The 11,528-nt window shown below is 45.5% G+C and overlaps 1 protein-coding gene across 1 annotated transcript in view; it reads left to right on the top strand.

Annotated features, from left to right (window-relative positions):
- Positions 1-10,649, top strand: part of synpo2lb (synaptopodin 2-like b) — a 41,240-nt gene extending 30,591 nt beyond the window's left edge. The window contains exon 4 of the mRNA XM_070865520.1: positions 4,758-10,649. Coding sequence (XP_070721621.1) covers positions 4,758-7,393 — 2,636 coding nt within the window. The 3' untranslated portion in view covers positions 7,394-10,649. The remainder of the gene's footprint in view (positions 1-4,757) is intronic.
- Positions 10,650-11,528: the final 879 nt, after the last annotated feature.

The raw sequence follows: 11,528 nt of genomic DNA on the forward strand, positions 1-11,528 counted from the left end.
GTGTGTGTGTGGGGTGTGTGTGTGGGGGATGTGTAAGTGTGTATGTGGGGTGTGTGTGTGTGTGCCTGTGTGTGTGTGTCTGTGTGGGTGTGTGTATCTGTGTGGGTGTGTGGGTGTGTGTGTGTGTGAGTGAGGGTGTGTGTGTGTGTGTGGGGGGGTGTGTGTGTGTGTGGGTGTGTGTGTGTGTGGGGGGGGATGTGTGTGTTGGTGTGTGTGTGTTTGTGGGGGGGGGGATGTGTGAGTGTCTGTGTGTTTGTGGGGGGGGGGGGATGTGTGTGTGTGTGTGTGGGTGTGTAGTAACCCTTCATACAGCAGCGTGGAAGTATGTGCACTCCCCGCGTGATACTTAATTACTTTGATAAAATCTAGAATACAACATGTTTGTTATCTGAAATTCTTTTGTTGCAACTTTCTCAGTGAGAATGCAAAAACAAAAGCATGCGCTTTATTGTTATTTTCTGCCCCAGGCCATGGTATTGATGCAGAATCCTGGAGTCAGTGGTATTTTCAATGATGTGGGTCACCCAATCTTGTCCACTGGTGGGGAGAGGAGGAGATTTCCTCCAGCTACTGTGTGCAGGGAAATTATAGGAATTATAATGGTTTTTTAAATAAATGAGTCTTTGATTTCACTACATTCGGGACAAAGGGAATCTTCCCTTAAGTACACACTTGTCTTTTTCTGTGCCGGAAGGGATGAGGCATCCATCAAAGATAAATTTTCCAAGTGCCCTCTGTCTAAACTTTTCAACTGTGCTGGTGAATTAGAGAGCGAGCCCATAGGGACAGTATATCGTCCACTTGTTGTTCCTTGTGGCTTTTTATACCAATGTTTTAGAAAGACCAACACATGGGATTGCTAGAACAATGAAACTAGAAAACCACAAAATGGGCAAATGAAATTAATGGGATTGAGTTCCTGCATTTCCTGTATCACTTCAATAGGAATTATAAAAATGAAGTTGCATGAACCTGTACTGCAGCGAAAGGCTGCATATCTTTGTGCTCCTGCACATATCAATAGTTAATAGACACGATTGTCAGTCCCAAATATGTCAGCACCTAAAAGAGTGATACTCCATGCATTTCATCGAGGCTGCTATGCTGCCCTTTCTCAGAGAGAAAGAAAAAGACTTGGATTTATATAGCACCTTTCACGACCACCAGACATCTCAAAGCGCTTTACAGCAGAGTACTTTTGAAGTACTTTTAATGAAGTACTTTTGAAGTGTAGTCACTGTTGTAATGTGGAAAATGCAGGAGCCAATTTGTGCACAGCAAGCTCCCACAAACAACAAAATGTGATAATGACCAGATCATCAGTTTTGCTGTTTTGATTGAGCGATAAATATTGGCCAGGACACTGCGGAGAACACCCATGCTCTTCTTCAAAATGGGGCCATGGGATCTTTTACCTCCACCTGAGAAGGCAGATGGGGCCTCGGTTTAACATCTCAACTGAAAGATAGCACCGACAGAGCAGCAGTCCCTCAGCACTGCACTGGAGTATCAGCCTCGGTTTATGTGCTGAAATCCCTGCACTGAGACTTGAACCCACAACTTTCTGATTCAGAGGAGAGTGTGCTACCCACTGAGCGACAGTAAAATAACATTGTCTTGTAAGAGGTCAGGTGGAAGGATATCTGTAAATTCTAAATCAGAAATTATATCAGTGTTCCCGAATATTGTACGAGAAGCTGCTGTTGGACGACTGGTCAATGATTTTACCTTGATCAGTTTCGAAGATTAATTATTAACTTTTTTTTAATGAAAAACAATTAGTATTAGCTTCTCATCTGTCATCATTTGTACAATTCAATTTATCACTATCATTGGTGAAAATCTATATAAATAGGTCAGAGGCTGGGTATTCTGTGACGAGTGTCTCACCTCCTGACTCCCCAAAGCCTTTCCACCATCTACAAGGCACAAGTCAGGAGTGTGATGGAATACTCTCCACTTGCCTGGATGAGTGCAGATCCAACAACACTCGAGAAGCTCGACACCATCCAGGACAAAGCAGCCGCTTGATTGACACCCCATCCACCACCTCCAACACTCACTCCCTCCACCACCAGCGTACCGTGGCTGCAGTGTGTACCATCTACAAGATGCACTGCAGCAACTCACCAAGGCTTCTTCAACAAACCCGCGACCTCTATCACTTAGAAGGACAAGGGTAGCAGGCATATGGGAACATCGCCACCTCCAGTTGTCCTCCAAGTGACACACCATCCTGACTTGGAAATATATTGTCTTTCCTTCATCGTTGTTGTGTCAAAATCCTGTAACTCCTTCCCTGAGGGAGCACCTTCACCACATGGACTGCAGCAGTTCACCACCACCTTCTCAAGGGGCAATTAGAGATGGGCAATAAATGCCGGGCTTGTCAGCGACACCCACATCCCATGAACGAATAAAAAAAATATTATTTGATCTCTCATTGGATTTCACACAGGAAGTCTAGAGTAAGTGAAGTCCTCATGTGAAGCAGGATTAGAGGGCAGGGGATAATTGGACCACAAGTAATTCAGTCCCTATTTTAAACTCAAATGTTCTGCCCTTTTATATTCATTACAAATTCCTTTGTCCACATTCATAATGGTAAACTTGTCCTGTAATTACACCCTCCTGCCAATGGTGGCACTGCAGCGCCTCCACGGGGGGAATGTCTAATTGCAGCCCAAGGTTCAAATCAGCAGGTTCCATTCTAAATGGAGACATTGGAATTATATTGGGAGAAATTCACAGACAGCCCATGCAGATGTAAGATTTTTAATATAGTATATATATTTATAAAAGTTCTGCCCTCTGGCACCCTTCCATCAGACTCCAGTTCCCACACTTCAATGTGTCACAGGTGCAAAATAAAAATAAAGAGCTAATTTCACGATGGGTTCTTCAGACGCAAATATACACCCAGTTACAGTTGGCCAGCATTTACCCCCAAGCAGTAAATGTGCCCATTTACTTTAGAGCTGTGATGTATTCAAGTCAGAAATCATTACATTTTTAGTCTCCAAGGGGCTCCAGGGATATGGGGGATCGGGCAGGACAGTGGAGTTGAGGTGCAAGATCAGTCATGATCTTATCGCAGGTTCGAGGGGCCAAATGGCCTACTCCTGCTCCTGTTTCTTATGTTCTTATGTACACCAATTAACCAATGCAATGTTGAAGTGTGGCTTTAAAGGGATAGGTCAGGTTAAGCATCGGATCTGATTCTGTCCTCAGCTGAGCTACACATATGTACAATGTGGCTGGAGGTGCGAGATCTCCGAATAGTACCCTCGCTGCTCTCCTCCCATTGTAACTTACGGACACGAGGGGCACTCTAATTTTTTGCAATACTCGCTCCAGCTCCTTGGCTGAGGTCAACTCATGGATCACAGCTCACAGATCGAGCTAGGGATTGTCCTGGGCTCTCTGGCCTACATCAGACGTTGCATTTCCTCAGCCAGATACCAGTAGAGCTAAAATACGTCACTGAGTCTTCCACTACGTGTGGATTGGGCTATTCATTCCCGTACAATATTCAGAGATTTTGGTAACTCACTTCATTCTAAACAAGGACAATTCTGGAAGTGGGTTCAGTCAATTGAGAGACATTCACTTTAAATAATTAATCTTTTTGGTGCTGAATACAGGATGAAGGTTCAGACTGATGAAGAATGAGGTACTTCCTGTGTGTACAGTGGCAGTAATTGTACATTCCTGGTTTAGGTATGATGTGGGTCAGTGTAATCACCGCAAGCTCCTGCAGTATCAACCCAGTGTCAGATGAGTGCTCTCATCAAGAGTCTTTGGCCATCAGGACATCTCAAAGCACTTTGCAGCCAACTTTTGAAGTATAGTCACTGTTGTAATGTAGGAAACGCGGTAGCCAATTTACGCACAGCAAGGCCCCAAAAACAGCAATGAGATACATGACCACATCATCTGTTTTAGTGATGTTGATTGAGGGATAAATATTGGCCAGGACACCGGGGAGAACTCCCTTGCTCTTCTTTGAATTAGTGCCATGGGATATTTTACGTCCACCTGAGAGAGCAAACGAGGCCTCGGTTTAACGTCTCATCCAAAAGACGCCACCTCTGACAGTGCAGCACTCCCTCAGCACTGCACTGGAGTGTCAACTTAGATTTTTCTGCTCAAACCTCTGGAATGGGACTTGAAGCCACGCTTCTGACTCAGAGTCTAGAGTGCTATGCACTGAGTCTAGGCTGAGCCTGCGTGCCAGACTTGGTACTGAGCACCAGGCACAAAGGAGCCTCGATTCTCTCTCAAGCTGTTGCTTTGTTTCCCTCGCGTGTTAAATCCCCTAAGAGGGCGGGAGCTGGTTTCAATCCTCTGTATTCCTTTGTTCACAATTCTGGGACAGAGCCAGCCCCAGAAGGCAGTGTTAGATCCTGCCGCACCTCTGTATAAAAGACATTTGATTCGTTTAACCGTTTCTTAGCAGATAGTTGACACATCATTTTCCCACTTCCGACAATAACCTGTGAGGGAAGAAACATCTTTTTCTCATTGCTGCCCAGCATCGACAGTGACTTTAGGATTTGCAGTTGTTTTGAAGGTAAGATGAGGAAAACTCGCTCTGGTGGCAAGGGAATCTTTTGTTTACCCTGGAGTCGAGGATGACTAATTCTCTTGTGTTTAAAGTACTGTTTGTTCCTTCAGAAGGTGTGCTAGTTTATTCTTCTGTGTTCTGTTTGAGCGAGCATCACTGTGTGACAATCTTTTGTGTTCCAACATTGCAGAGCTCCATCGCAGTGAGAGTGTGCAGGAGAAGCAAGTGAAGGAAGCTCGGACAAAGTGCAAGACCATCGCATCTCTGCTCACCTCTGCGCCCAATCCTCACTCCAAGGGGGTGCTTATGTTTAAGAAACGCCGTCAAAGGGCAAAGAAATACACCCTGGTTAGTTACGGAAGTGTAGACGAGGAGAAGCAGAATATCGACGAGGATGGAGAGTTGCTGCCAACCAGTGAGTCAGAATTTGATGAGGAGGCGTTTTCTGACGCAAGAAGCTTAACAAATCAGTCGACGGGATCAGACTGGGACAGTTCCTACCTGGACATTGAAAAGCCCAAATCTGAGCCACAAGGTTTAACTGAAACCAGGGGTAAGGGTGTGATGTTATTTGAACAGCAGAGACAGCGAGCAGGGGAGTATATGGTGGAGGAATCTCCAATTCAGAGACAACACAATCTACAAATGCAGCCAAAGGCTGAGGTGAGGACCTACAGTATGATGAATGGAGAGAGTAGCGGGCCCAGAATTTCGAATATGTACGGTGCGCCTCCAGTCTGTGACACTTTAAATAATTACGCAGACATGAATCTGTCAGCAGGCATGTGTGGGGAGCCCAGTTTGCTGGTGGTCAGACCGAGTGAACAGCATCTTTCACAGCACTGTGTACAGGTTCCTTCCTGCCTGTCCGGTGTGGCCAATAGGACCGCGAGGCCATTCACTCCAGGGTTTCAGCAAAGCCAGGCCACACCAATCTACTCTGTCTCTGCTCCAGTTTTATTCAGGCAAAGTGCAGTAAATGTGGCTCCGGCAGTGCCCTGGGAACCAACTACTGGGCGAAACAAACCTGCAGCGCCATTCTCCCCGCCGTCAGCCGTAGTCTGCAGGCCGGCTGTGAACCCCGCCACCCAATCTGTGACACCAAAAAAAGATGCAGCGCCAAAGAGAATGGGGACTCCCTATTCACCAGCACCCGCAGTGATGTCATCACCACGTACAGTGATATCACCACCCACAGTGATGTCACCACCACGCGCAGTGATGTCACCACCGCCCGCAGTGATGTCACCACCACGCACAATGTCACCACCTATAGTGATGTCACCACCCAAGGTGATGTCACCTCCCACAGTGATGCCACCACAACGCACAGTGATGTCACCGCCCACAGTGATGTCACCACCCGTAGTGATGTCACCGCCCGCAGTGATGTCACCACCCACAGTGATGTCACCGCCCACAGTGATGTCACCACCACCTGCAGTGATGTCACCACCACCCGCAGCAGCTCCCTATTGGCCGACTCTGGCTCCAGTCACTAGCACTGCTACCTTCCACATTTCCTCGACACTGCCGCCTCAGCGAGAGACTGACACTGCTACCGATGCCAGTGTGAATGCTCAGGCTCCCTCCATTGTGAGCACTGCATCAACAGCTTGGTCAGCCAATCCGCTATCGGAGAACCTGGCCACGAGAGAACAAAGAATTTCCGTCCCAGCCTCTAAAACCGGCATCTTGCAGGAAGCCCGCAGGAGAAGCACAAGGAAGCCAATGTTTACTAAGACTGAATCGATAAAACATTCACCAAACCCCGAGCTTCTTTCCTTGGTGCAAAACTTGGATGAAAAGAAGCCAGATCATTTGGGTGCAGGATTTGAGTCCGGGCCCGAGGAAGACTTCTTGAGTCTTGGTGCTGAAGCTTCAAACTTTATGCAGTCCCAGGCACGCAGGCAAAAAATCCCCCCTCCTGTCGCCCCGAAACCTTATTTAAATCCGCAATTAATTGGCAATGGTTCACCTCTTGTGAATGGAAACACCATGCCCGGGACACTCCAACTGAGAGGAAAGGGCGCTGAACTGTTTGCTAAAAGACAAAGCCGAATGGATAAGTTTATTGTAGAGTCAGTGCCGACCTACACTTCTCAGCCGAGAGGACCATCTCCCACTCCTTCACTGCCCCCGACATGGAAATACTCGCCCAATATCCGGGCCCCACCTCCTATTGGCTATAACCCCATGTATTCCCCATCGTACCCGCTGGCAGCTAGCAAATCACAAGCAGCGACATCAGCCACCAAAACTGAAAGAAAGTGGAAACCTGCAGGGAACCAAAAGGTGGGAATAAAAGCCATTGATTTCATGAGGCACCAGCCCTATCAGTTAAACCCAGCCATGTTCAGCTTCACTGAACCTAACTCGGGCACACACAACTCATCCAGAAGTGCTCCATCTACGCAACTCAGCCAACAATCCTTTATCTCGACAAAGCACGTTCCCGTGAAGACAACGCGAGCCTGTGAGATTAAACGTTTTTCAACCCCAGTGCCGACAGTGACTCCCACCATCATTGCCCCGAGGTCAGCTACTACTCTTGCCGAGCCAGTGTGGATGTCTGCACCCAGTTCCCCACCACCTGCACCAGCCAAAATAGCCAGTGTCAACGTGCCAACTCCTCAAACTTCCAAACAAAACAGGTGGGCACCAGAAGGAAGGCAGGAAGTAACCTTTGAATCTTCAGTGCTTCCTTTGTCACCTAAGGAAGATATTCAAGTGCAAAAGAAAACAGCGATTCAGGTCCCCAGACCAAGGTTCTCAGCAGTAAGAGGCGGAATCAATTCTCACACATGGAGACCTGGCTCATTCTAGGAATAAAAATGTTTACGACCATCTTGATAATTAGTGGACAGGTGAAGGTTCTCGCACAAGGTACTCATACCTTGAAAGGAGAGAAAGGACTTGCATTTCTATAGCACCGTTCACGATCTCAGGATGTCCCAAAGCGCTTTACAGCCAATGAAGTACTTTTTGAGGTGTAGTCACTGCTGTAATGTGGGAAACGCGGCAGCCAATTTGCGCACAGCAAGTTCCCACAAACAGTAATGAAATAAATGAGCAACTCATCTGTTTTGGGTGTTAGTTGGTTAGTTGATGGATAAATGTTGGCCAGAACACTGGGGAGATCTCCTTCGAATAGTGCCATGAGGTATTTTACATTCACCCGAGAGGGCAGATGGGTCTCGGTTCAACGTCTCGTCCGAAAGACGGCACCTCTGACAGTGCAGCACTCCCTCAGCACTGCACCGGAGTGTCAGCCTGGATTTTTGTGCTCAAGTCCCTGGAGTGGGCCTTGAACCCACAATCCTGTGACTCAGAGGCAAAAGCAATACCCACTGAGCCACAGACGACACCAAGGAAATGCAGTAGTAATTTTGAGTTGTTTATTGACAAACCTGCGCTATGAGTTTGCCACCCACCATATACTGCTTTGCCCTGGAGAAATACAGCATGAAACATTTAAATTGTTTTTGCAATACACAGAGCATCAAGCCTCTTTCTTCCCTAAAATGCATCGCAGTCTGATACTGCCATGCTGAGGACCTTCTGTGCATTGTATTTACTGACTAGAATCTGTCACAAGTTTCTGATTAATAAAACAGGAGGAGCCAAAGTTGAACAGAATTGAATATGATACAAGCACAGTGACATCATCCTCCCCATCATACCTTATTGGTCGGACAGGAAGTGCATCCTCCTGCTTTGTGATTGGCTGGATTTCTAACAAACACCATGGCATTGGTTTCGTTTTGAAATATCCTGTTTTGAAAACAATCCCTTAATCTATTGTGTGCCATGTAATAAATACCTTTTAAATGTTGATACTAAACTTGAGCACAAAACTGCCAAAGCAATGACAAAGGACTTCAAGCCCGAACTCTTTTGCAGGAACTCTCGATTTGAATTATTCATCGGAGTCGCCCCCAGTATCGGCTCTCATTAGAACGTTTTAATCTATGAGTTAGAAATGATCACACCAATATTTGTAGACACCTAGCAATAGAACTGGATTGTTATTACTGTCATGTAACATGCTGTTTGGGTAAAAATAATCGTCTGAAGAATCTCTTGGAGACGCAAAACAAAATGAGGATAAAATAATGAGAAGTTGGATTGTGGAGGTGCTGGGGTTCTGCTTCCTCAGGGCAGGGATTGTGTCTGCAGCGAGGGAAAAATCCAGGATTCCAGCAATGAACTGAGGCTCAACTGATTGTCCATTTAGCCTCCTGTTTCCAATGTCTAATCTTCCACTTGAGCAGCACAAGTGGGGGGAAACACAGTGACTGTACCGATGATGCTGTGCCACCAGACATCTTCACCATCCTTTACAAGTAGAGTTGAACATATATTTATTAATTGTGCTAATGACATTTAGAGCTAGAGAACAGGCACAATGTCAAACTACTGCATTATTTTAACTCGCTCTCGGGATGTCCCTTGTGAGCACCTTTCGAGATTGTTTAATTGGAGCAAAGACCACCATTGACTCGGCCATCTGGCGCAGATCTAAAACAGGGCTGGTCATGAACCTGACACAATTCAGATGTAAACACCACCATATCAAAGGATGGAAATCACTTCACTGTGTAAAGTGCTTTGAGGCATTTCAATGGGAAAAATGCGAGATAAATACAAATTGTATTATTTATTCAAACCAAATGATTTGTCCTGAATTAACTTCAGGAGTGACCTTAGTTTTGTTCAAATACCAAATATCAACTGCAGATCCCATTGGAAGATAATGAACTCGCTCTTATAAACAATTTGCTTTCTGAGATGTCAAGAATAAGATCGGAGTGCAAGATGTGCAGTGCCATTCTTAACTGAGTGACAGAAAACTGATGATTATACTTTCAATGTTCTTAGTGTAACAATTAAGATGAATGAGGAATATGAGGATACAATGCAAGGCAATTAGTGGCAATGGACAGAAATGATGGGATTGATTGGAAATGTCGGGAAGATTGGATCAAAAGAGACATGGGATGGTCTTGGTTTCTGTATGTGGGGATGGAAGCAGAGTAACTGGAGCTGGAGATTCACTCAATGATCTGTGCTGGTTTAAGCTGTAATGTCTGATATTGCAAGAGTAAATAATTTGCAATATTTCCTTCATGGGATGGTTATGACCTTCTGACCAATCACTGAGCTTCTGGAGATTTAACACATATTAGAAAGCAGGAGTGAAAATCTCCACTTTTATTTGCAGTTTCACACACAACTCCCAAGTGCCTCAGTAATTAGCGTTTCCTAAATATCAGTAGCTTCTGTTTTAGAAAAAGTATTTAGGCTTTGAAATTGACTTGTAATATTGATCCACATGGAAGAGTCTGATATCGTTTTTTGGTGTGTAAAGCTGACGCAATTTGTAAACCGTAAATCTCGCACATACTAACCCCCTTCTTCACCGCAAACCTGCATTTACATTTGAAGAAACTGCACTCAGGAGATTGCCATTAACTCACGTTTGCACTGCTCTCCTCGTGTGCCTCTGTTCCACTTTGCACGTTAGTTCGTGCATAAAACATTCAACAATAGATAGACGGTAACAATTTTACCAAATTATCAAACCATTCTCAGTCATTCAAAAGCAAAGTACTGGAAATCTACGGAGAGAGAAACAGAGCTAACGTTTCAGTCGATTGACTGTGTCTCAGACTTTGAGATGAAAGTTCTGATGAAAGGTTATCTGACCTGAAAAATTAACCCTGTTTCTCTCTCCACACATGCTGCCTGACCTGCTGAGTGTTTCCAGCATTCTCTGTTTTTATTTCTCAATAATTACCGGACAGAAGCGCCTTTGTAGCCAGTGAGAATAGAGTGCTTTACTGGGAGTGTCTTCAGAGTCACAGATTGCCAGTGAGAGGCTTTGATGCAATTCAAACCTGTGTGGGTACAATACATGAAGCAAAACGGCTCTGCACTTTACCAGCACCCAATAGATGTGCTTTGTTTCTTATAGGTGTAGCGATACTTTTTGCAAACTGTATGCGTTCAAAACAGTTTTAATGTTAAACTGTACTATGTATGCTGATGTAAAATAATAAAATGTGATTAATTGATACAATTTGTGGGCTGTTCGGAGAGAGAAAGGTGATCAGCAGATACATAATGGGCCTAAAAGCCTCCACTACGTATTGCACATTATTATTTTCCCTCAACAGAGCTGGAAGCTTTTTATCCACCATCTTGAACTGGAAAAATACTGAACTAACTGGCATCAAATGGCGTAGGTACAGTTTCCAGGGTCTTGGGGGCTATGGTCCCATCATCTCAGCACCAGCTCAGGGTGATCCTATTCTGCAGACCTTTATTAGATGTCTACAGGCCAATCTGTTACGTGTATGGTGATGAGACATGCGACCCGAAGCCAAGGAATTGTGGATTTACTGGTGGGGAGAAGAGCCAAATTTAGATGACAAAATTCATCATGAATTACGAGGTACAGCAGTCGGGGCGAAGGAGTGACGAGAGATTGTAGAAGGACGTGATCGGGGCCCAGGAGAGGCGCGAGTTCGGGGCCAGGGGCAGCACGGGCCAGCCCACACTGCAATATGTATGTGCACTAGGTCCATGCAGCAGAGCTGGTCTCCAGTCGTCTTGGGTAATCCTTGCCACTGGACTAAGACCTAGCTCTGTCAAGCCCCGTGTGGTGGCTGGTGTACAACGGCCAGCACACGTTAAAAAAATTGAAGCACAGACATCTTCCACCCTTCAAGATTTAGTTCGGAACCTGGAATATTAGGTCGTCATTGAAACACCTGTGAACTTTTTGACATGGAAGCAAGTCATCCTCGATTCGAGGGACTGCCTATGACTGAATGGGCCATAACTGTGATTCTGGAACAGACTGAGAGATGGGAGTTGATGTGAGTCACTTGGCTCCTGTTTCAGGAGCTGAATTGATGTCTGTTGAGGGGTTGGGTGTTATTAAAACATTGATTCA

The sequence above is a fragment of the Pristiophorus japonicus genome, chromosome 22 (genome assembly GCF_044704955.1).
Source record: "Pristiophorus japonicus isolate sPriJap1 chromosome 22, sPriJap1.hap1, whole genome shotgun sequence".
Lineage (NCBI taxonomy): Eukaryota > Metazoa > Chordata > Chondrichthyes > Pristiophoridae > Pristiophorus > Pristiophorus japonicus.